Source organism: Podarcis vaucheri, assembly GCF_965113315.1.
Source record: "Podarcis vaucheri genome assembly, chromosome: 7".
NCBI classification, from domain to species: Eukaryota; Metazoa; Chordata; class Lepidosauria; order Squamata; family Lacertidae; genus Podarcis; species Podarcis vaucheri.
In genome coordinates, this window is record NC_138765.1 from 72,171,073 (window position 1) to 72,197,316 (window position 26,244).

General features: G+C 46.9%; 1 protein-coding gene across 5 annotated transcripts in view; it reads left to right on the forward strand.

The window, feature by feature from the left end:
- The window catches only part of MEGF6 (multiple EGF like domains 6), a 218,049-nt gene that overhangs the window by 147,183 nt on the left and 44,622 nt on the right, over window positions 1–26,244 (forward strand). For all 5 annotated transcript variants that reach the window (XM_082229747.1, XM_082229746.1, XM_082229749.1 and 2 more), the window contains 9 exons: window positions 10,394–10,519; window positions 12,988–13,110; window positions 15,386–15,508; window positions 16,792–16,929; window positions 20,311–20,433; window positions 21,238–21,360; window positions 22,362–22,529; window positions 23,319–23,450; window positions 25,126–25,254. In XM_082229747.1, the coding sequence (XP_082085873.1) occupies window positions 10,394–10,519; window positions 12,988–13,110; window positions 15,386–15,508; window positions 16,792–16,929; window positions 20,311–20,433; window positions 21,238–21,360; window positions 22,362–22,529; window positions 23,319–23,450; window positions 25,126–25,254 (1,185 nt within the window). The remainder of the gene's footprint in view (window positions 1–10,393; window positions 10,520–12,987; window positions 13,111–15,385; window positions 15,509–16,791; window positions 16,930–20,310; window positions 20,434–21,237; window positions 21,361–22,361; window positions 22,530–23,318; window positions 23,451–25,125; window positions 25,255–26,244) is intronic.

Sequence of the window (26,244 nt, forward strand, 5' to 3'; positions counted from 1 at the left end):
AATCATTTTGATTGTCAGTCATACTTGTATTTCTTTCATTTTAATAAATTATTTTTTACAGTCAAAGTTTGCACCCAATGTTAGTCCTACTCAGATCATTGAAATTAATGGATATGACTAGCTCGGGGCCATTAATTTAAAGAAGTCTACTTTGAGTGAAACTGTGCCCCAGGATAGTTCAGTGTAACTGACAATTGCCTATGACATTAATTCTATGAATTCCAGAATTGCATTCACCTCTGTTGCTGCTGCATTATATATATTCCAATGTATTTGATGGATTGAATGGTGGGAGCTGAAAGCAAAATTATTTAGGGGAGGGGAGGAAATCAAGCCCAGCACACAGGTAATTAATTTGCATGCATTCCTCAGAGTCCAGCAGTCGCATTTGGGTGGCGCAGGGTTTTGAATTGAGTACAGGGTTTGTGTGTGGAGAGAGAGTATTTGGTTGTTGGCCTCCATCGGTCTTGAGGGACAATGGAGTGTGCCTCTGAAGGTGAAATCAAGCCACTGTATTAGCAGCACTGAAGTGACCTCCCCAGGGTGCAGACCTGGGCAATATGTGTGGAGGTCCTGGCTGCCCAGACGACAAGACTTCCCTCTTGATGTGGTCCAAAGGAAAGCAGAGCAATACCTTTGGCACCAGCTTGGCTGCAGGAGTTACCAGAAAGAGGCATACAAGGCGCTATTCAACCATCGACCCCACTCCAGATTTGTGTAGGGTTTGATCCTTAACTTTTCCTTCTCCCGAAGATATCCCACAGGGCAGTGGAGGTTTTCCTTCTCCTAGATGAGCTGGCTTTCCAGTTCATGATCCCCACCTGGCCCCTCATTGCTACAGCACGTGCAGAAACGGCCTTCTTGGCCATTGGACCCATCATTGGTCTCATCTGCTCAGTTTGCTGGAGATTGTCTTCTCATGCAGTGTGAAATATACTCGGAATCGAGTGTGGATTTCATGCTCTTTATTCAGCTCATAGTAGTGAGGAATGCCAGTTCCCCCGAAATGTCTGCGAAATATACATTATTTACACAATGGGCCCCATGTGATTGGCTAATTCCAGGATTCTGCTGTAGGCCAATCAGGTTGCGGATTCACTTCCACCTGGAGTTGGATTAGGTGGCTCCTGCAGAGCAATCAGACTGCTGCATTCTGAATCCTATTGTTCTAGGACCAATCAGACTGCTGCATTTTGGATCCTATTCAACTCAGTACATAACACCGTGGAAGTCCCTAACTCACCGAGGGTTTGAGACCTGATGAGCTTCCCTCACCTGGTTGTTTGTTTGTTTGGTTGGTGGTTGTTGTTGTTGTTTCCCCCACCTGCTTTGCTCCAACCTCCAGCCATAGAAGTTTCTGAAGCCTTCAGAATGGAGTTGCTGTCATGGGCATTATGTGTATGTATCTTCAGATGAGTTGAGTGGAAGATTATGAGTCATGGGGGTTGGAAGAGAGAGTGTGTGCATTCAGCAGTGCTTAGTTTATAATAATAATAATAATAATAATAATAATAATAATAATAATAATAATAATAAATTTATTATTTATACCCCACCCATCTGGCTGGGTTTCCCCAGCCACTCTGGGCGGCTTCCAACAGAATATTAAAAACAATACAGCATCAAACATTAAAAACTTCCCTAAACAGGGCCCCCTTCAGTTGTCTTTTAAAAGTAAAATAGCTGCTTATTGTTTTTGGTTGTTAGTTTGCTAATGCTATTAATATTCTTTTGTGGATTACGAATGCTGTAGTGTTTTGTGAGTCTTAGAATAGGACTTTTTGTTGTGGTTGCGCTGTTTAGCTTATGTTTTAATCTTGTCGATAGCGTTTTATAGAAGGTGGTTGTTTTACTGGCGATTTGTTTCGCTGGTTATTTGTCAATTGTTCTTCATGATTTATGTTGAAATCGCGAGGTTTTATTATGTTATCATTGTTTATTGTTTGTGTGCCGATTTGTGTGAGGGAAAAGCGGCATAGAAATATAATGAAATGAGAAGAGGAGAGAAGAGTCACAACTGGATAGCTCAGTTGGCTAGAGCATAGTGCTGATAACCCCAAGGTCGCAGGTTCGATCCCCCTGTGGGACAGTTGTCTATTCCTACATTGCAGAACTAGTTGATCCTCTGGGTGCCTTTTGACCCTACAATTCTCTGACTCTTAAGTTCCCCATGCCTGACCTAAGCAGTGTGTTGTACTCAACATTAGGCCTACTCATTGTAAGTAAGGGGCATGACGGCCAAATGCTGCTCTCTCTCGCATTCAAAACATGTGCTGTGTTAATGACCGCTCCCCACATCATATGGGGAGCACCTTTTGTGTGGTCACATGCAGCCCCCACAATCCCATGCGGCTCCCGGCCATACAGCTTGGATTCCCCCCCCCCCACCAGGCTGACCACCTGGAGGTGGCCGCCTACCTCTGCCAGTTACCTAATCCCAGCTGGGGAGGCGTTGCCAGGATAGAGTTGGCCAGGTAAGGGGAGGGATCGACCTGCCCACACAATAGTGGGCAGAACTTACCTGGGTTCAGTTTGTTTACTTCTGCTTTTTTGCTTTCCCTTCCCTTTTGGCATTCCAATGCTCTGCATTAATAAAAAAAAGGGGGGAGCAATTATCAGGCACAAAGTAGGCAGCCTCCCCCCACTTAAAGGGTAGCCCACCTCATGTGGATTTCGGGAAGTGGGATTAATGTGCAAGCCTGCAGAATGCCAGAGAAAATGATTTTTGTAGAATGAAGGGACATTCAAGATTCCCCCTCCCCCTGACCACCTTGTAAGTAAGTAAGCAGAACAAAAAAACACACATCCCATACATGAAAATCTCACTGAAATTTCCTTCTCCCTTGATATTTTTTTGAATGTAATTTCTTTTCTCATTAACTTATGGAAAACGCGTCAGGGGGAAAATATGTGAAGGTAATTTTTGGCAGAGCGCTACTGGAAACAGTTCTATAAAACCCTCAACCAGTTTCCTGAGTGGGGCAGAATATAATTTAGCAATGTTGCCAAAATGAATAATTTTTTTGGTCAAAATATGGATTTGCTCAGGTTGTAACGCTCTGAAGTATTGAGAACTGGGCACTGTACCCTAGAGAAGTCCTTCTCTGACTTAAGATTTAAAATGAAATTCTGCAGAGACACAGAATGCCCTTTGAGCTGAAGAAGGTGGTCTTGTTTGCCCAAAGCCCGGGCAATTGTAGCTCAAAAATCTGCCCCGATTTTCCAAAGAGTGATTTTCTTTTTATATATATATATAAGATATTTATTAAAGTTTCACAAATTATATAGACAAACACAATAATACAAACAAACACATACAAAAAAGAAACAAGTATAATTTCAAACCCTTATTTTCTTATAACTTACTTCTCCGACCTCCTCATACCTCCCCTTTCTGTATTCCAATTTCAGATTTTAATTCAGCAAATCCTCACCCTTAATTTTATCTAATTTTTAACCTTTCTTTTCTTTTAACTTAATCCTTACAGCTGTAATCCACTTAATTTCTAAAACCGCATCAATCTAACATTCATTAATTTTACAATGTTTCTTAAGATAGTTCTTAAATTTCTTCCAATCTTCTTCCGCCGTCTCTTTTCCCTGGTCTCGGATTCTTCCAGTCATTTCTGCCAGTCCCATATAGTCTATCACCTTCATCTGCCATTCTTCCAAGGTGGGTAGATCTTGTGTCTTCCAATACTTTGCGATGAGTATTCTTGCTGCTGTTGTAGCATACATAAAGAATGTTCTGTCCTTCTTTGGCTCCAAAGAGTGATTTTCAAGATTACTGAGAACTGTAGGGGAACTGCAGGAGCCCTTCAGAACAAAAAAATGATGTACAGGGAACAAGAAATCCTCTTGACCCAAATGAGCTATGACAGATCCTGTTTATATACAGAGAAGTTGGCCTTGCTATAATTTATGAAGGAGTATTATAAAGCTGTATACAACTATTCATGTTGGGTATGAAAGCTGATAGGGAGACATTTTTTCCTTCTTCTATCATAATATTGAACTTGAGGAAATCCAACAAATCTGATTGTTGGGAGATTCAAGACAGACAAAAGGATGTACTTCTTCATGCAGGGCCTAGTTAAACTGTGGAACTCACTCGCAAAAGATGCGATGATGGCAACTAGCCTGGAGAGCTTTAGAAGACTGGACAAATTCATGGAGGTGAGGCTGCCAGTGATGGCTGTCTTCTCTCTCCACTGTCAGAGTCAGTATGCCTCCGGGTACCAGTTGCTGGAAACCACAGGAGAGGAGAATGCTCTTGTGCTCGGATCCTGCTTGCGGGTTTCCAATAAAAATAAAAATAATAAAAATAAAAATAAATAAAATTGTATTTATATCCTGCCCTCCCAAGCTGAAGCCGGGCTCAGAGCGGCTAACAACAATAAAAGTAACACAACATTCTAAAATCAATTCATTTTAAAATCAGTTCAAAATCAAATTAATGGCAACCATTGGGCTAGAGTTCTGTGAGGATTACCAAAGGAGAGGGTCAGACTGTGCCTTGGCCAAAGGCCTGGTGGAACAGCTCCGTCTTGCAGGCCCTGTGGAAGGATGTCAAATCTTGCAGGGCCCTAGTCTCTTGTGACAGAGCGTTCCACCAGATCAGGGCCACAGCCGAAAAAGACTCTGAAAGAACTACCTCCCATAGTATTCCATGCCACGTCACTCAGGTGGTGCAGCAGAAGGGAGTAAGGGCAAAATCCTGCTTCTGCTACGGCATTCCACCATAGTTAATTGTTAGAGCCTCTGCTTTGTGTAGAGAAGGTCCTTGGTTCAGCCACTGGCATCTCAGTGATGGACTGGGAAAGACCCCTGGAGAGCTGCTGCCAGCCAGTGTAGACACTACTGATCCAGATGGAGTCAGTGGTCTGACTTGGTATATACAAGGCAGCTTCCCACGTTCCTGTGTCGTAAGAGCCATACCTCCATGGCAGAACATCTGCTTTGCATGGGAAAGGTCCAGGTTCTCTCCTCAGCATCTCCAGGTAGGGCTACGAGAGCCTCCTGCCTGAAACCCTGGAGAGCTGCTGCCAGTCAGTGTAGGCAGTTCTGGTCCAGATGGGCCAATGGTGCGATTTAGCAAAAAGCAGTTAATGTTCCTGTGGGACAGGAGGTTGGGAGATGGCATGATCTCTCTGTATGGATACTGTCCTTTCAAAGCTGTTTGGGGAGGACTGTGTTGCTTTGAGCTATATGCTCAATGGGCCACCCCATTATCCCAGCATTCCTATTGAACAAGAAACATCCAATTAGCTTAGCTTTCATATGTGTGCTTGCTTGTTTGTGTGTTGGTATAACAGCCCATTTAATTCTGAAATACAAAAACAAGTCCTCTTTAATAGCAAGAAGTGGTTTAAGTTTTATACGGTTTCATACCGGGAGAGATTGTTTTAGATTTAAGATGATCGCTTATTAAACCTTTCTAGTCTTGTTTTTCTCCCAGGCGGGCAAAAGTGAAGCCTGCTTTTACCATCATATATATTTTTTTAAAAAGGAAGGAGAGAACCTCAACAGCATTCTTTACGAAAGCTTTGAATGTTTTTATTAGCTTTGTTTAAATATATGTGATTTGATTTGATTTTTTTTAATAGCTACCACCAGGCTCTGTAATATCCAGCTCCTCATTGCCTCAGTCCAAGATGATTGTGCATGTGCGTGTTTTTGTTTTTGTTGCAAAAGAACCGTAAACCACTTTTCCAGCTCCTGTTCCAACAGCCCTTATGCACTGCTCAACAAACATTTTGACCCGACTCAGTGGCTTTGGGTCCCCAAATGGGTTGCCTGTTTAATCAGGGGCTTGTGTGTCTATGCCTGAATGCAAAAGACCAATTCAAATTGTTCTCTGTATTAGGAAAGGTCACACATTGCTATTTCAGGCCGTGTTTTGCTTTTTTGCTGGGGGAATCGTTTACAGTAAAATTAGGACATATTTGTGGCTTTTCCCTCTTGCACGCTAAGCCAAGTTTTCTTCTGCAGCTCCTGGAGGCTATTTGGGGATCACAGATGATCCTGGAAGAGCAGCGCACTGGAAAGCAGACACCTTTCGAGATGTTATATTGGAGATGAGGAACCTCAGGCCCTGGCGGGGAGGGGAGGTTGGCAAATTCAACCCTCCACTCCATCAGGTCCTTGGGATGCTCCCTCCCAAGCCCTGATTCTAGCCCTCCTTGGATGTTTTTTTGCCTGTCTGGAATGTATTCTTGAACTCAGAGTACATCCTTTTCCCTATATGGAGAGACAGCCTAGATGGAGAGTGGTGGTTTTTTTTTGGGGGGGGGGTCTGTATAAAACTTATTGTTGTTTAGTCGTGTCCGACTCATCGTGACCCCATGGACCAGAGCACGCCAGGCCCTCCTGTCTTCCACTGTCTCCCGCAGTTTGGTCAAACTCATGTTGGTAGCTTCGAAAACACTGTCCAACCATCTCGTCCTCTGTCGTCCCCTTCTCCTTGTGCCCTCCATCTTTCCCAACATCAGGGTCTTTTCCAGGGTGTCTTCACTTCTCATAAGGTGGCCAAAGTATTGGAGCCTCAGCTTCAGGATCTGTCCTTCCAGTGAGCACTCAGGGCTGATTTCCTTAAGAATGGATAGGTTTGATCTTCTTGCAGTCCATGGGACTCTCAAGAGTATCCTCCAGCACCATAATTCAAAAGCATCAATTCTTTGGTGATCAGCCTTCTTTATAGTCCAGCTCTCACTTCCATGCATCACTACTAGGAAAACCATAGCTTTAACTATACGGACCTTTGTATAAAACTAGCCTGCTGTTAAAATGCAAAATCCACATTTGTTGCTCCACCCATTTCTGCCTCTGGCCCCGCCCACTGCTTGCATGTGGCCCCAGAAAAGTTGCCTGGAAGGGAATGTGGCCCTTGGGTTGTAAAAAGTTCCCCACCTCTGACTCAAAAAGCAGAGTTACCTTCTCCAAAAGCATCTCTCTTTTATTGGCGGGGAGAGAGGCGGGAGATGTCTCCTGGAGGGTTCGAGATAACTGCCTTCCAAATAATTGTCGCTTGCCAGAAGTTGTTTATGGAAACCCACTAAACGGTTTCCTTTCTAAGATAATATTGTCAGCCAGTCTCTTGCGTGGAGAAGCAGGCTGTGGGCCATGAAATATAAATGTCTCCAGAGAATTTGAAGCACAATGTACACATTCACTAATGTCAAGTGGCAAAGCCTTTCCTGGATTGTACCACTGGACCTGGCCCACTGAGGAGGCCATGGGAGACACCCACCTAATGCAGTGGAAGCTGCTGGGTGAAGAGGAGGGGGGCCCTCTGACCAGGGAACCTCCAAGGGTAATCCCAGAGGAGGAAGGCTCGGAGCCGGGGGATTGGTGGTGGGACACTGAGGAGGCATCAGAGAGGGAAGATTGGGCAGAGGTGATGGATACGGAAGGGACAACAGGGTTTAATGATCAGGAGGAACCTGTGACAGGGAGCAGTTCAGACTCCGAGGCTGCAGCAGAGGAGGGGGTTAAGATACTGCTGAAGGATCCTGGGCGTCTCCCTCCCCTGCTGTGACAAGCTCCCCTCCACCCTGGTCTGCAAGAACACCCAGAATAATGAGGAGAGCAGAACAGAGGTCAGAGGCGGGCAGATGCAGTTTGAGACTGCTTGGGAAACATCTGAGAGAGAAGGAGCCTTAGAAAGGGTGGAAGGCAGGGACCTTCAGTCCTGGAAACAGTTCCACAGGGGCAAGACCTACTGGGAAGTGTGGCTGAGTTGTATGCTCTTTCCTTGAATAAAGAATAAACTGACATCTGACTGCTTCTTCATGCTGACCTGATTCCAGACCTGGCACCCAGGAAGGAAGAGCTAGGAAAGACAGTGGGGAGACCCTCCCCCTCCCAATCAGTGTAAATTGGAGTTGGGGGAACATTTCCACCCAGAAGCTACATTCCTTTCTGGGGAACATATGCTGGACATGGGCGGGGCCAGAGGCAAAAGTGGGCGGAGCAACAAATGCAAATTTTATCATTGTACAGTTGGCTAGTTTCTACACACTGCTCTCTGTCCTCCCTCCAGAGAAGCAAGAGGTGTGATCCAGCCTTGCAAAAACATTCAAGGAGGATGCAAAGCAGGGTCAGGTAGGGGTGTGGCCTGAGTAGGGGGGCGTGGCTTGGGAGAGTGCCTGAGGTCAAGAGGAGAGGCCTAGGGACTTGTATTTGACTCCTGCATGTAAATGGACTAAAGTTCTGAACTCCGTACAAAGTAGCTTCTCAAGTTCCATACATGAAACAAGTCTTTGAAAGTCCAGAAAAGCAAGGCAGATTTTTGCGTGTACCTTAGGGGTGTTTTGAAGCATGACTGGTTGCATAAAATTTTTCTTTCTCTCTTTGTTTACTGCATGGCGTGCAGCCAGGAAACGAGCTTCCCACATCCTTCTTGTCTCGCTGGAAGTTATTTGAATGCAGCTTCAATTGTCACTGATTGTTTGCTCTCTTTCTGGATTGGTCTGAACCGCTGGGGGCACTTGGAGCCGCCCCTCCTGCCGTCAACACCCCATGATGGCCGTTTCCTTCCTTAAACAAGCCTTCATCAAAACTTGTTCTTCAACCTCAGCACCTGCCGGGCAGGTGGCAGCGTGGGGCAGAGGGTTTGCCACGTGCATACAAAATTGTTGATTGGATTCTGTCCCTTGAACCACCCCCAGTTTGCAGCCTTGGATTATGTCACTGAAACCGTGTGGCTGAAATTTCGATCCAAGAAGGACATCCCTCCTTTCATTCTTTTAAAAATGAAACAAGATAGCAGATCCAAAAATAATGGCCTGTTTTATATCATCAGCACATTTTTCTGCAGACGAGTCCCATACATGGTGTGTTCTGCTCAGTGACACACTGGTCTGGTTCACAAATGGCAAGTCCAAAACTGTGGCTTACCTTGGCTGGGGAACCTTAGGACTAGGGGTCAAATGAAGCCCTTCAGGCAATTCTGTGTGGCCTGTTAATTTCTCCCCAGCCCACTCCCCTCACCAGCTTTGCTTTGCCCCTCAGATGTTTGTGCCTGACTGCAGTGTGTCCTGCAAAGCAGATCATGCTTCTTGCTTGCCTGGATGGAGAGGGTTGTGTTCAGAAAATAGTCGTCTGTACAAAGGTGTTGCTGTGCACACTTTTGCCTTTGGATCCACCCACTACAGTGGTACCTCGCAAGACGAAAAACGCGCAAGACGAAAGAGTTTTCCATTTTTTGAGTCATTCCACAAGACGAATTTCCCTATGGGCTTGCTTCGCAAGATGAAACGTCTTGCGAGTTCTTGCGAGTTTGTTTCCTTTTTCTTAAAGCCGCTAAGCCGTTAATAGCCGCTAAGCCGCTAATAGCCATGCTTCGCAAGACGAAAAAACCACAAGACGAAGAGACTCACGGAACGGATTAATTTCGTCTTGCGAGGCACCACTGTACTGCCATGTGGCCCTCAGAAGGCTACCCAGGAGATAATGTGGCCCTTTGGTCTGAAAAGGGACAGCCCCAACTCTGCCTTCCTGGGACTTTGTGAATGTGTGGACTCCCAGAGAGGATCTTGCAACTGCTTTGCTCCATCCCAGTCCTTTTTCAGTGCCGCACTGAGTTCAGCCAAGGTTTGACTTGGAGTATCATCACTGAAACCAGGGCTCTGGGTTAAGCTTCCTCTTCACTAGCTACAAGCTGTAGACAAGAACATGACTGAAGAAAGCATCTGTTCACACATCACGTAGCTAGTGCAAAATGAAGAATTTGATTGGCTGCCAATTAACCAACAATGTGTCACCTCTGGTGCTCAAAGCCCAGAATGCTTGGAAGCAGGATGCCTAAAATAAAATCATGCCCCCCATTATATACTTAATTGATCACTGAACTGTTCAGACGAGGGCATCCTGCAAATACTGTCTTAACAGAAGGTTTGTTCCAGAATTGGCTTTTAGTGTGTCAGCAACTCCCTCGCATTGAAGCACCAGGAAGTAGCCTTTGGCCCTCCAGATGTTCATGGACTACAACTCCCATCCTCCCTGATGATTGACTGTGCTGGCTGGGACTGATGGGGGTTGGAGTCCTTAAATCGGCATTAGATATTAGGTGGGCGCTATCTTTGTTTTCTTTTCAACACCTATTGAACACCTTCCTTTTTCAGCAAGCCATTTTTCAACAAGCAGTCAGTATCTGTATTGAAACTGAAAGATGGAATTGTCTTTAATTCTCTGTATATGTGGAATTGTTTTTATTTGTTTTGTGTTGTTGGTCATTATCATTTTACTGTGAAATTGGTTCAAGATTTCTATGTGAAGTTGATTCATGACTGCAATCACATAACTAAGAATGTAAGAAAGGCCTTCTGGATCAGGCCAATCGCTCATCTGTTGCAGTTTGACCTAATCCTGCCGCTGTTCTTTCATTTCCCAGCCATAAACACCTGTGCTATCAACAACGGTGGATGTGAACATGACTGTGTGCAGCTCACTCTCTCACAGCATCAGTGCCAATGCCGGCCAAATTACCAGCTGAAGGAGGATGGGAAGCATTGCATTGGTGAGTCTCCCCTGCCCTTTGAGGGCTCGGATCAAGCAGAGGAACGTGGCAGGCCTGTCTTATACTGAGTCCTGGACCCTTGGTCCATCCTAGCTCCATATTGTTCACATAGCATTTTGGACAGGAGACATTCGCAGCCCTATCAGGAGATGCCAAGGTTTGAACCTTTGACCTTCTGCCCTGCCACTGACCTATGGACCTTCCCCTAGTAAGTTCCTAGTCCTCATGATTCTAAATGAAGACCTGGTTTAATAAGAACAAAGGAACGTGCCTTATATGGATCAGAACACTAGTCCACGTAGCACAACAGTGTCTCTACTTGCATGCAGGGACTGTTCAAGGTTTCCAGCAGGGGACATTTGTAGCCGTACCTGGAGATGCCAATGATGGAACCTAGGACCTTCTGCTTGCAAAGTGGCTCTAGCCACTGGGCTACTGCCCTCTTCCCAAATGGTCCCGAGGGCTATATATTGTCTCTAGGATCAGAGACAGGTACACCTCTGCAGACTACTTGCATGGAATTGTGTATATTTAATAAATATAAGGAATTCCATCCTCCCCCCCCAAAAAAAATATTATTGCCAGGGTCAAATTTGTATGGTGCAAATGCAGTCACCGGTATCTATATTTTAATTCAGTTTTTAAAAATTGGATGAATTGTTTGGAATTGAGTTGGTGTGCGTTTTCACATTTGGTGATTAATTTAACACAATTACAGCCTGGGGGTGGGGGGAGAAGAGAAATTGAGAGCAACCCAAACTGGCAGCAGATTCACCCATCCCTGGCAGTAGCTCAGTGGTAAGAGCTTCTGATTTGCATGCAGAAGGTCCCAGGTTCAATAACCAGCATCTCCTGGTAGGGTTGGGTTCAGTCGCTCCATGATACAGCTTTGCATGCAGTCAGCCCCGGGTCCAAGCTCCAGCATCACCAGGTAGGGCAGGGACTGCCTGAAACCTGGGGGTGGTCCTGATGAAAACAGGAGACAGTTGTGAGTGCCGTTAGGTGTGCCACCGCCTGGGCTTGCACAGGTGTTCTAAGTGAGATCAGCTGGTCGGGAAATGGTTGCTCATTCATAATGATCACCTGGACCAGCGGTTCTCAACCTGTGGGTCCCCAGATGTTGTTGGACTACAACTCCCATCATCCCTGAGCTCTGGCCCTGCTAGCTAGGGGTGATGGGAGTTGTAGTTCAACAACATCTGGGGTCTCACGGGTTGAGAAAGGCTGGCCTGGACTGAGGCTCCCTGATTCAGGGCCGGATTTACGTTTGATGATGCCCTAAGCTACTGAAGGTAATGGGGGCCTTTATATGTCCAGCTGTCCTTTGCCAACAACAAATTGCCACTGTTTTTTGTGTTGAATATATGTTATATAGTAATTTATGGACCTAATAGGTATCTAAAGCAATTTGCATGTAACAAAATATGTATTTTTATCAAAGTAATTGTTGAACTGAAATACAATTAAGAAGAATTATATTAATAGTGAAATACAATTAAGAAGTAGTATATTGATAGTGAAATAATTATTAAGCTTTTTCCCCCTTTAATTTTTTGGGGCGCCACCAAGAGAGTGGGGCCCTAAGCTATAGCTTGTTTAGCCTATACGTAAATCCGGCACTGCCCTGATTGCACGGCCAGTTGGTGTTTAGAAGAGAGTGTGTAATGATGTTCTTTCAGACACCTTTTGAGGGATTGCTTTGTCTTTGGAGGAAGAGGAGAAGGGAGGGAAGTGGAGCGAAATGAAATAGAATCAAGCCCAGGAGTCTCCCATACCAGGGAAGAGACAGAATTATCTCTGAGGAAGCGCTCCCCCCTTCCCTGCCCCTCCCCTTTAGTCATCTCTGGTTCCAGCAGAGGAGGGGAGAAAGCCAACGATGGAGAGAGAACCAGCTGGATAATCTCAGCTGGAAGGACTCAGATAAGAGACAGAAAGGGGAGGATGCTGGGGTGCAGATTAACCTAGAACAGGAGCTCCCTGGTGGAAAGTTGAAGCTGCAGCTCTTCTGGCATCTGAGTGCTGGCTGATCCCTCTTCAAAATCTACTTGAAAGGACTTGGCCCCTGGCTTCCTTTCCTGAACAACTGCATGCAGGATAAGCCATTGCCAGTGTTCTTTGGAAAGGGTGTTTGGCCGTTCTAAGAACCCGCACGGCGTAACTTCTCTTCTGCACAAGATGCAAGGAAGCCTCCATCCAAAGCAGTTGCACCCCACTGTTCCTCTCTCATAAGCAGAACTATTTTGGGCAACAGCCTGCGGGTTTCTGCAGATGACCTATTTATTGAGAATAGACTCCATCCAGCTCAGTACTGACTGCACTGACTGGCAGTGGCTGTCCAAGGGGAATCTCTTCCCTGTCCTACCTGGAGATGTTCCTGTGATCTTCTGCACATGAGGCCAAGGCTCTGCCTTGGACTGCTTCCTTTTGGACCATTTCCAACTGACTCGCTGCCTCCCTTCTCTTCCCAGTGAGAAACCCATGTGCCGACAGGAATGGAGGTTGCATGCACCGGTGCCAGAGCCGGCGTGGGGTGGCACATTGCGAGTGCCACCCTGGATACAGGCTGGCAGCTGACAACAAAGCTTGTGAAGGTACGGGGCGTCTCATGAAACTCTTGCACAAGTTTTGCAGAGCTGTCCTTTTTCTCTTCCCTCCTGTTCCCCCCCATGCAAATGCCTTGCTAATCTCCATAGATGCTATAATTAGTTGCTCCGTCTGGTCTGGGAGGATGATAAATGAGCCTTCAGCTGCCCTAGAAGATAAGTGCTTGCAAAAACAAAAATCCCATTTACTTCTTGCAATTAATACAGACCCTTCTAGTGTTCATGGGGGTGGGGGGGACAGCAAGCAAAAAACCCTCAGCCACCAATTCTATGCATGTCCAATATTCTCCATGCATGGGAGAGGGACTCCTGGGACAAGGGTAGCCAATGGGGTGCCCTGCTGCTTGTAGACTACAACTCCCATCATCCCTGACTGTTGACCCAATGGTCAGGGATGATGGGAGTTGGTGTTCAGCAACATATTGGGGGGAGTGATGTGGTGTCCTCCTGGTGTTCCTGGATAACAGCTTTGTGTGTCATCCTTGCACATGGGCCATACTAACTGCGTACAACTGCACTATGACTCCCATTGTTGGGGAAATACTGGGGTTCAATAACCAACACCCTGTGGGTTCAACCTGGACAGCCAATAAAATCCAGGCTCCAGTTGTCAGTCGAACAGGACGTTTATTTAGGTGTTGCAAAGCCAGTGCAACACAACCTCAGCTAGCAAGTAGTTGAGGGATGGCACCCCAAATATGAAAAAAACAAACCACAAGCATTTATACATTTATAAACAAAGAGAAGCAAAGGGGCAGCTATGTCCATATATGGCAGTACTTCTGCTATCTTCTACTGGTTCAATCAGGAGGCATAACATCTTAACTTTCCTTCCTTCCTTCGTCCTTAACAGTTACAGCAGTAGCTGGTGCTTTCATGTCGTTTTGTGCTTCTCTTGCAAACACAACCTTCACATTCCAGCCTTTCCTTGCTCAGCCCTTCTCTGACACATTTCAACCTTTAATTTAATTATTTCCATAATTTGTACAACACCAATAATCCCTGACCATTCGCCAGGCTGGCTGGGGCTGATGGGAGCTGGTGTCCAACAACATTTAGAGCTGGGGAGTTCATGTGGGGCCCTTCATAAGTTGTTGGATGGACTACAGCTCCCCTCAGCCTTGACTATTAGCCAGGCTGGCTGGGCCCTTCAGGTGTTGGGAGTCCAATGTCTATTGGAGGACACCACATTGCCCACTAGAAAACTTAAGAGTGTGGCGACCACAACAAGATGGTAAGGCATGCTCTGCACTGTAAGATCTTTGCAGCCAGAGGGAGGGTTGTTATTGCTTAGTCGTCTTAGTCACGTTGGATTCTCTGTGACCCCATGAACCAGAGCATGCCTTGGAAACTCTCACTTTCTTCTCAAAGCGTCTCCTTTTTTATGTCCATGGAGTTTTCTTGGCAAAATACTGGAGTGGTTTGCCAGTTCCTTTTCCAGGTGGATCACATTTAGTTTAAACTTTCAGCTATGACCTGTCCATCTTGGATGGCCCTGCATGGCATAGCTCATAGCTTCTCTGAGTTATTCAAGCCCCTTCACCACAACAAGGCAGTGATCTATGAAGGGGAGAGAGAGGGTAGCAATGGGCAAACTTTCCACCAGCACTGGGAACAACAGGATTTTAAATCTGGATAGAGAACGGCAATTAGAACAAATGAGCTAACTCAGGTCCATTAATTTCAATGGGACCACTCTGAATATCCAGAAGCATTGCTTCATCTGACAGTGAAGGCAAAGCATATCCAACACGGCTAGTAGCCATGGATAGTCTTTATCCTCCATGAATTTATCTAATCCTCTTTTAAAGCCATTCAAGTTGGTGTCCATAGCCAGTTCCATAGTTTAACTATGTACTGTGTGAAGAAGCAGTTTCTTTTGACTGCCCTGAGTTGCTCAAAGTTCAAGCTCTCTGGTTCGATGGCAGTCTTCACCAGCAGCTGTTCTGCTCACATTCTCTGCAGTTCTGCCCCAATTTCATGGAACCACAGGACTGTAAAGATGGAAGGGGCCCAAAAGTTTGTCCAGTCCAGTGGTTCTCAGCCTGTGGGTCCCCAGATGTTGTTGGACTACAACTCCCATCATCCCTGAGCTCTGGCCTTGCTAGCTAGGGGTGATGGGAGTTGTAGTTCAACAACATCTGGGGACCCACAGGTTGAGAAAGGCTGGTCTAGTCCCACCCCCTGCAAGCTGGCAATTATGTATGGGAATCTAAATAGCTTGTCTGCATAAAATAGCTTGCTTCTGCTTTCTTCCGTCCAGATATCGATGAATGCGTAGCAGGGATAGCCATGTGTGTGCATGGTTGCCTGAACACCCGCGGCTCCTTTAAATGCACTTGCAATCCAGGCTATGAGCTGGGGGCTGACGGCAAGCAGTGTTACCGTAAGTATCCATCTCCATAGAATCACAGAACCATAGAGTTGGAAGGGACCCCAAGGGTCATCGAGTGCAACCCCATGTTCTTCCCTCTGATGAAAATGCAAGAGCGGAAGATGCTGAGATAAGGCTTTCCTTGGGCGAGTTACGAAGTCTTTTGGTGGGGCCAGATAGCCCACATCAAACATCAAACTTCACATAAGCTTGTTCCAGATCCAGTGCTGTTTTTCTAGAAAAAGAGGTGCCGGAACTTGCTACGAATGCCTCCCTTGTTCTCTTATAATGGCAATGGTGCCCACTTGAGAGGTGCAGGAACTGAATTCCAGTGAGTTCCGGTTGGGGGGTGTCAGGGAACTGACATCAGAGGCACGGGAGAAGGAGAGGGTCTCTGATTCTGCAGGGGAAGGTCCAAGCACTAGGGGGAGACTTAGCCGGGAAGAAGGGGAAGAGAATGAGTGTAACACCAGGGATCCAGGAGAGCAACGGGACAGGGAGGTGCAGGGGCTCCCGGACTCTTCGTTGGAAGTGAGTGAGGAGAGCCCAAGCACCCCGCTGCCCACACCCACCCTGCGCAGGAGGCGCAGTGAGAGGCGGAGACGATTAGGCGTCAGACAGCTCTTATGTTGGCAGCGCTTTAAGAAACGCCCACAGACAGATTCTATGAGTGACTAAGGGCAGCCACGCTGAGATGGGCTGTGCAGTCCGGAGGGTTTAACCAGGCAATCTAATGCTCAAACGGAGCAGGATTACGCACGAGTATCTCCCAACCACTACGGGGGGGGGGGGAAAGCCCCAAATCCCTTTTGGGGTTCTGTTAATCCCTAAAATAACATATACAGTACCGTGATTAATAAAACAAGAGATATAAGTTCTCTTGCAATATGTTTTGACTTCCACCTTTGCATTTTAGTCCAGGTAACCCTTGTTTAAACCTGTATTTATATACCCAGTTGTTTCATATGTGTTTTTATTGTGTTGTGGAATTGCTTCAAGAATCAAAATGCTTCATAGGAAGTGATTCGTAAAATAAATCAGAATAGCAATAAGAGTGAAATATCAAGGGGCAGTGTACGCCTGTGAATTTCGGAATTCACATTTCAGATCTTCTTTTTTTTAAAAAAAGCCCTCTTAAATTTTGAATGTGTGCAAACTATTTTACTGAAACGTTGATTTCATACAAATGTCTGCTTCCTCTTGCCCATGGGTTGATAGATGACTCTGTAGGAAACCGGTCAATAGTGTATCTCTTCTTCCTCCTCCTCCTCCTCTTCTTCTTCTTGCTTTTCTAGGTATAGAAATGGAAATTGTGAACAGCTGCGAGACCAGCAATGGGGGCTGTTCTCACCTTTGCCACCACACCAGCAGTGGCCCCGTCTGCAGCTGCAACTCAGGATACCAGCTGGACGAAGACAAGAAGACTTGCATTGGTAATCCAATAACCTGAGCTGGTAATTTGTTAAGTGAAGAAGAAAAATATGATGAGCATATGAGAGGCAAGGAACCTGGTGGCTTCCAGTCTCTGCTGACCTACAGCTCCCATCATCCCTGACCAGTGGCCATGCTGGCTGGAGCTGATGGGAGTTGGCATCCAACACCGTCTGCAGGGCCACAGGCTTCCCCATCTCTGACCTAAGAGGCACCCCTCACTCTCAGGTGGAAACGCCTCTTCGAAATAGAGACATCCCTCCATCTCTCATATGCAGTAAGCAATGCTGTTACTTAAAGCATGCATGAGGAACCTATGACCCTCCAGATGTTGTCAGACTACAGTACTCATCATCCTTGACCACTGGCTATGCTGTTTGGAGGTTTGCCTTGAGAAGCATCTAAGGGGCTCCCCGTTGCTGTTGACAGAGATGACTGGTAACCTACTTCCAGGCTTCCACATTTTTCACCCGCTGAGATCACCGGGCTGAATGTTCTGCTGCCTTTCTCAGAAGACTGCTGAACCCCAGACTTCCTCCCAACCTTTGAGTTGCAGAGGATGTTGGGGGAACCATCCTAGAAGTTGTGTGGTGGTCCATGTCAATTCTTTTTTCCTAGAAAAAACAGTGGGGGAACTCACCACAAAGTTGCTTGTTTATTGCGGGCTCAGTCGCAATGACACACAAACACACCCCAGGCAGTGACTAAATGCAAGGTGTGATTAAGCAGACAATGTTCTGGATTAGAAATGGCCACAGCTTTATTGATTACAGATAGAGGTGGGGTTTTGGCTCAGGCATTGGGTGTATATCCGTTCCAGCCTCCCCCCCCTCCCGCCGCCACCTGACCATAATAATAACAATAATAACAGTAATAACAACAATAACAATGTGGTAAGGGAACTCAGTTCCCCCAAGTTTCTGCTAAAAACAACAACAAGCCTCTGATCCCTGAACTCCTGTTTTGGAAAGGGCTCTTTGGCCATTGGTTGGTCTAGGTATCCAGAGCACACAAACCAACCAGGGTATGGAGGCAACCATATGGGTTATTTTGGTCTGGCTGCTAAGGGCAGCCAAATAAACTGTGGACCCCTGCATGATACCCTCCATTTTAGGGGTATGGCCTTGAGCGAGCAAGACACACATGTGGAGAAAGCACAGGTCACCTGCCCAATGGAACCCAGGGTGGATCTTTGGCCCATCAGGGATGTCTCTCCCTGAACTACCCCACCAGACCAGGACCCTGGAGAACACCTTCTTGGTATACCTGGAAGCTTGTGAGGTAGGGATAGGGAACATTTTTCAGCCTTCTGAGGGCCACATGGCCAGAGGCAAATGTAGGTGGGGCAGTGCATCTAAATGTTACCTTCATGCAGCCAGTTTCTACACATGCTTGTAAACCCTTCTCTATCCATCAAGACAAGTGAGAAGCATATATTGTAATGAACCAGGCCACTGGTCCATCTGGCCCAATACTACCTGCCAACACTTCTCCAAGATTTTAGGCAGGGATTTTTCCAAACCCAACTTCCTGAGATTCTTTTAACAGGAGGTGCCAGCAGTTGAACTTCTGCTCCTTCACTGCCAATGGACATCTGAAGCTCTCTTAGACTGAGCCAGGCCATCTAGCTAGGCATTGTCAACACAGACTCCATGTTTTCAGAGAGGAGACTTTTCTAGCCCTGCTTGGAAACATCAGGGATCGAACCTGAAACCTTCTGCATGCTCGTCAGGTGCTAATACCACAGGCCCTGGGAGACCTGGCTTCCTTTGCCTTCCCCTCCATCAACAACACTAGAAGAATTACTGACAATAACAAGGTCTCCATCTCCAAGCAAGCTGCCAAAAACTCAGCGCTCCTTCAGGTTGTAGGTTGCCTGCTGGACAAAGGCGTGTGTGTGTGTGTGTGTGTAGGTGTTTGTGTGTGTGTGAATGCCATGATCTCAAATGTCTGCATTTCATTTTATATCACGCCGTGCTGAGTCCCAGTCTGGCAATTAACCTAATCAGAAACTCTCCGCAGATCTTACCAGCCAGGCATTTCCTGGATAGGGAACTGGCTCCGCCTGTGTTTAAATGTTTATGCACCGGATGCATCTGAGCTGCGTGTGTGGAGCGTAGGTCTGTCTGGGTCAGTGCCCGGAGCATCCAGGGGGATCTTCAGAGGACGATTAAGTGCAATTTTGCCTGCATCCTTTCTGCACTGAGGTTGTAGTTGCTGTCCCCCTGCCCCCCACAGGGATTTTCCCAGCTTTCCCATGTCCAGGGGCAATTACTCTGGATGATTCTATTAAATTTCTTAGCGCTGAGGGTGTGTGACAGGCAAGGAAGGTTTAGTAGGGCCTGGAATACTGTTTGCACTTTCATTTCAAGCCAGTGTAATTGGTAGACAGTATCTATGGGCAGCCTCAGACTTGTATAATAATAATTTATTATTTATAATAATGGGTTTCCCCAGCCACTCTGGGTGGCTAGCAACAGAATATTAAAAACATGATAAAACATCAAACATTCAAAACTTCACCAAACAGGGCTGCCTTCAGATGTCTTCTAAAAGTCAGATAGTTGTTTACTTCCTTGACATCTGGTGGGAGGGCATTCCACAGGGCGGGTGCCACTACCGAGAAGGCCCTCTGCCTGGTTCCCTGTAACCTCACTTTTTGCAGGGAGGGAACCACCAGAAGGCCCTCAGAGCTAGACCTCAATGTCTGGGCTGAACGATGGGAGTGGAGACGCTCCTTCAGGTATACTGGGCCAATCTGGTTTGAGGCCTGATTCAGCATGTTGGATTGGGCCATATCTGACCTGGGATAACCCAGCCCTGGCACAATCCACGCCCTGAACTGAATGGGGCAGGCCATGCACAGCCCTAAACTTAATTAGGGTTTAAAACCCCAATTAAACATGCAATCAGGGCAATGGTAGCTGGGAGAGGAGGTCCAAGTAGAGACTCTCACTTGCACCTCTTTCTCTCTCTCCCCCCCCCACTTTCCCCTCCCTAATTTTGGGAAGTGCTGTAGCTCCCCAAGAGAAAATCTGTCTTGCACGCAGAAGGTCTCCAATCCCCAGCCTCTCCAGATGGGGCTGGGATTGCCCCCCACCTGAAACCCTGGTGAGCTACTGCCAGTCAGTGCAGACAATACTGAGCCAGATGCCCCCTTCCCCCACAATATATGCATTTTTGTACACGTCGGTCAGAGAACTGCAGGACAGCTGGCTTTCAGTTTGAGAGGTAGGAACTGGGAAGATTCCCGTTGAAATGCCAGCAGAGCCCAATGCCTCCCCCGTTTCTGTCTTAGGGAGACGGCCCGGTAAACCTGCTTCTCCTTCACAGGGCCCTTTGCAGGGTTGATGCAGACTGACAACTGTTTCTCTTTTGACCAGATACAGACGAGTGCGGTGCTCGTTCTCATTGCTGCCACCAGGACTGCTACAACTACCCAGGGGGTTACGAGTGCATTTGCTTCGCCGGATACAGGCTGAATGCTGACGGCTGCAGCTGCGATGGTAGGGAGGTGCTATGCGCTCAGCGGGACTCAAAAAATAGTTTGGCGTTGCGCCCTTCCATTCGTTTTCAGCTCCTTCTCAAAGGTCCACATGCTTTTTGTGTGTGCGTGAGAGCGTGCATCTGGAGATGGAGGCATCCATCAGTTTCCCAGTCTTACTTAATTCTGGTTCATCTTACTGACCTGCAGTTCAGAGAAGGGGAAACACAAATGATCAAGGGGGTGGAGCGAAAGATGGCAGCGCTTGGGACTTTGCAGCTTAGAGGAAAGGGAGAGTGAGCAAGGCGACAGGTCAGAAGTCTTATAGAACGTACGCATGGAGAAAGTGGATAAAGAAAAGTTTTCCTCCACATCTCTCATCGCACAAGAACTTGTGGGCATCTGATGAAGCCGAGTGTTGAAAGTTTCAGGCTGGATAAAAGAAAATAATCCATGTTGTGCACAGTTAAAACTATGGAGCTTGCTCGCACAGGAGGCAGTGACGGCCACCAGAATGGATGGCTTTAAATGAGAGCTAGACAAATTCGTGGAGGCTATTGATAGCTACTAGCCATGAAGGCTGTGCTTTGCCTCCAGTTATGCTTCTGAATCCCAGTTGCTGGGAACCACAGGAGGAGAGAGGGCTCTTGTGCCCGGGTCCATTCAGCTTTTGGGCTTCCCATTGGGTTGGTCATTGTGAGAACAGGATGGCGGACTAGATGGGCCATTGGCCTAGTCCAGCCATGTTGTTAGATTCTTACATTCTGAAGATTTGTAGCTCAAAATTAAAACTAAAAATAAATAAATGCCTCTTTTAATTTTTAAGATGTGGACGAGTGCTCTTCAAATAACGGCGGATGTGAACACCTCTGCCAGAACCTGGTGGGGTCTTTCCATTGCAGCTGTCAGATTGGCTACAAGCTCGATGAAGACCGAAGGAGCTGTCTCTGTAAGTGACTTCTTCATCTTTCCACCCGTTTCATTCTTCTTCTTCTTCTTCTTCTTCTTCTTCTTCTTCTTCTTCTTCTTCTTCTTCTTCTTCTTCTTCTTCTTCTCCTCCTCCTCCTCCTCCTCCTCCTCCTCCTTCTCCTTCTCCTTCTCCTTCTCCTTCTCCTTCTCCTTCTCCTTCTCCTTCTCCTTCTCCTTCTCAACACTGGAGGCATTTTACTTCTTTAGCTTGAGAGCCCACCCAATCTGAAAGGCTTTGTGCACATGGTACAAGAAACATCAGCAACCTCCAAAACAAAACAAAACAAAAAAGTTCCTTGGAGCAAATCAACAAAGAAATTAAAAGCCAACACAACACAGTGGCTCTTCATTATACCTACTTATATTTGTTTATTTATTACATTTTATTTCCATCCTACCTTCCTCTAAGAAACCCAGTTCTGCCCCCTTCTCATTTAGTTCCCAATTTTATCCTCCTCCTTGGAGGAGATGATAGGAGCTGAACTGAGAACATTCTGCCACTGCACAGGAGCCCTTTTCAACCTAAGGTCAACACTCCCTTCTAGGCAACTTTCTGGGGGCCATATTCCCAAAGTGAGCCAGGGCCAGAGGCAAAAGCGTGTGGAGCGCTGAATGCCAATTTTACCTTCAGACGGCAGGATAGTTCCTATGCGTACTTGCACTCCCCCAAACTCTGTCCTCCATCCAGGCATTATCCAGAGGGCCAAATAAAGTGGTCCTCCGCCCTGATCTAAAGTGCATGCTCTATGATTAGCGACCCTTCTCAAAAAATGTAATGCATGAAGAAGGGTCCACATGCGGAAGGTGTGTGTCATTTTGGAAAAGGGCATTTAGATTCTTTGCAACATAAAACAATATAGACCATTGTACACTGCTCAGCCCCCATAATGAGTTTCTTTCTTTTGGTGATTGATCAGACCATTTTTCTGGGTCCTTGGCATTCCTTAAATGTCCTTGGCGTGGTTTGCTTTTTCTCTGCAGTGCTTGATGAACCCGTGGAGGCCCTGGATAGCCGGCGTCCCATCTTCCGCCCGCTCCCCCACGTGGCGGTCCTGCGAGATGAGCTCACCCAGCTATTTGATGAAGACTACCTTGATGAGGAGGAGGAGGCGGAAGCAAGAGGAGAGCACACGCTGTCTGAGAAATTCAGTAAGCACACATGGGACCCACAGCAAAACATTGCACTGTGTCCTCCTTCCTAAAATGAGCGCTCCTGTTCAAGGTTGCGGCTGGGCAGCTAGGCATGCCCTTTTCCCAGGTAGTCCATTCCATTATTCATTCCCCTGGTTTTCTCTTCCTCCATCAAAACACACACCAGCAACAATCACTATTCCACTGAACATACGTACTTTTGGTTTCTGTTGTGTGACAAATGTGTATGCCCTGTAAGTTTACCTACTCAGATTTCATTCTATAGGGTCTACAGCTTGCAAACTCCCAAGTTTGTTACTGAACACTTCCCTTTCTTGTGATTATCCTGCAGGAGAACCATAAAAAAATCATGCAAAGTTAGACATTCAGATATATTTTATTTATCCTGAACATATTGCACTCCGGTACTGGGAGAAGTGAATTCAGTCTTTGTGATTTCCAGCACAAAATGACCTGATTTGCTAAACTGTGGTTTGGAACTTAGCTATCCACACCAGCTTCTGTGCATTGCTGAATCTTACAATGCAGCTGTTTAAATGAATCAAACGATCCGTTTACATCATTATTCCGGACAAGAGCATTGGTCCGTGTTGTTTACACGGACTGGCAGTGGTTCTCCAGGGTTGCAGACAGGACTTTTCCCCCAGTCCTACCTGAAGGTCCCAGGGATTGAACCTGGGACCTGGGAGCTAGGAGCCTCCCCCAGTTAGCCCTCATAAAAGTATTGCGCTACTGTTGCCTCTTGGTTCAAGGTTGAGCCTCCGTAACAGTTTACCTTTCTTGCAGTCTGCTTGGACGACACCTTCGGCCACGACTGCAGCCTGACGTGTGACGATTGCCAAAACGGAGGGGCATGCAATGAGGACCGGACAGGCTGCAACTGTCCTGCTGGCTGGAGCGGGATCCTCTGCAACCAAAGTGAGTCGGGAAGGAGATGCCCTGGCAAACGATGGGGCCGCCTTTTATGACCTGTCAAAGTGTTTCCTTCCTAGAGGCCATTAAACGTGAAGAGCGTCAGGGCAGTGGTGAGCCAGCTGGCTTGGAATAGCACCAAAGGCCTGCATTTTATCATGTTTACCTTGGACTAGAGTTACCCGGCAAAAGTTGCGCGGAGGCCGTTGCCGCTATCTGCCTCTTGAGATCCCCGTCTGCAGTCCAGGCATTTTTGTGTGCCTTGGATCTGAGTGTTTGCACTCAGACAGCAGCTATAAACCTATCGGCGGTGAATTAGAAGCACGGCTGGCTTTTGAAAGGCTAATGAACTCTTTATATGACACCAGTGGGAACCTTTGGGGATTCTGTCTCCCAGCACAGTGTCTGGCCACTCTGGAAAAACAGAGACCACCACTCCCCACTACTGCCACCTCCCTCAAGGGGCCAATTGAGTCTGTAGGCAGAATTGAGTCATGCCTGCACCTTCCCTGCCCAGTCACCTTCCACCAAATGAACTGATGCCTATCTTAGAAGGTCTTCTTTTTTTACGTTTGGCTTTCGCGAGAAAGCCAAAGGCCCACCCGGCAGTTAACCACATGCCTACAGGCAATTTGCAAGCAGGACCTGAGTGTGGCAGCACTCTTGCCACTTGTGATTCCCAGCAACTGGGAGGCATTCATACCTCTAACGGTGGAGGGAAAGCATAGGATCTGATTTTAGGACCCAGGCTGGTGCTTTGGAGCAGCTCCATTGCGACCCAGGATGAATCCCTGCATTGCAGGGGGTTGGGCCAGATGGCCCTTGATGTCCCTTGCAACTCTACAAGTCCATGGGTCTATGTGGTCAGGATGGGAGGTGCCTCTCCTTTGCCTATCCTTTTAACAGCCCTGGACCATTCTGGGTGGACTCGATCTCAACAGAGGGATCCAGGGTTGCCTCAATCCTGGGTTGGACCCAAATCAATCTGATTCAGTGTGGGATCCAGCATTTGATTGAAGCATATCCCTGAAACATAGCCATTGTGGCTGGTAGCCAGCAACAGACTTACCTTTCACCAATCTATCTAATTCTTAACAACAACAACAACAACAACAACAATAATAATGATAATAATATTTATTTATACCCCACCCTCCTTGGCCAGAGCTGGGCTCAGGGCTGCTAACACCAATAAAATTTCAGTAAAAACATAATAAGGGGGGGAAAGAAAAAGAAAAAGAAATTAAAATACAGGTTAAAATGCAGCCTCATTTTAAAAGTCAAAACCATAAGGGGAGGGAAACAAAAGGGTCAGACTGAGTCCAAACCAAAGGCCAGGTAGAACAGCTCCATCTTGCAGGCCCTGCGGAAAGATGTCAAGTCCCGCAGGGCCCTAGTCTCTTGTGACAGAGCGTTCCACCAAGTTGGGGCCAGTACTGAAAAGGCCCTGGTCCTAGTTGAGACCAACCTAACCACCTTGTGACTTGGGACCTCCAAAATGTTGTCATTTGTGGACCTTAAGGTCCTCTGTGGGGCATACCAGGAGAGGCGGTCCCGTAGGTACGTGGGTCCTAGGCCGCATAGAGATTTAAAGGTTTTGAGGTCCTCCACTGTTTCCACTGGCCTGGCCCATCTGTTTCTAGCATCTCATGGACCCTCTCTGCCTGTCTCCCTCTCACAGCCTGCCCAGAAGGTACCTTTGGAAGGAACTGCAGCTCCACCTGCCTCTGCCAAAATGGAGGCACCTGCAACCCGGTGACGGGAGCCTGCCGCTGCCCACCTGGAGTCAGTGGGGAACTGTGTGAAGATGGTAAGGCTCAGACCTCTTTTCTGCTCTCCTGCTATGAGTTGGAAAGTGAGTGTTCGGGTTTGCAAACGTTACGGTCATACCTCGGGTTGAATGCGCTTTGGTTTGAGCACGTTTGAGTTGCGCTCTGCGGCAACCCGAAAGTAACGGAGTGCGTTACTTCCGGGTTTCACCATTTGCGCATGTGCAGACGCTCAAAATGACGTCACGCGCATGCGCAGAAGCGGCGAAAAGTGATGCGTGCGTGTGCAGATGTGCCGTCGCTAGTTAACATTTGCTTCTAGATGCAAACGGAACGGATCCTGTTCGTATCTAGAGGCACCACAGTATTTGGAACCCGAATGTTCAACACGGCTTCCGCAGGTTCTGATTGGCTGCAGGAGCTTCCTGCAGCCAATCAGAAGCCGCACCTTGGTTTCTGAACATTTTGGAAGTCAAACGGACTTCCAGAACAGATTCTGTTCAACTTCCGAGGTACTACTGTATTATTATCATTTATTGAATTTATATACCTCCCTATACCCAGAGGTCTCAGAGCAGTTCACAAAATGAAATCAAGATATAGAACCACAAAATACACAATAAAAATAAAAACAATAACCCTCCCAAGTGCTGGGATACCCCTTTAAACAGTCACACACACACCCGAATTATGGGGGCTGTAATTGGATAAAGGTGCTGAGAGTTTTTTAAAGATCTGGTTTTGGTAATCTATCTGTTGGTATGATTTGTGAAGGCTTCTGAGAGTTGTTACAGGTCCTCACAGAGCTACAATTCCCAGAGTTTCCTGTGAAAAGGGATTGATGGTTAAATCGCTCTGGGAACCGTAGCTCTGGGAGGAAAATAGGGGGTCTCCTAACAACTCTCAGCACCCTTAACAAACTACATCCCCATGAATTTTGGGGGAAGCTCTGACTGTTTAAAGAGTTATCAAAGTTCTTTCAATGCATGATGTGAATCTGGCCTCAGCCTCCTCTAGCAGAAAAGGCTTGG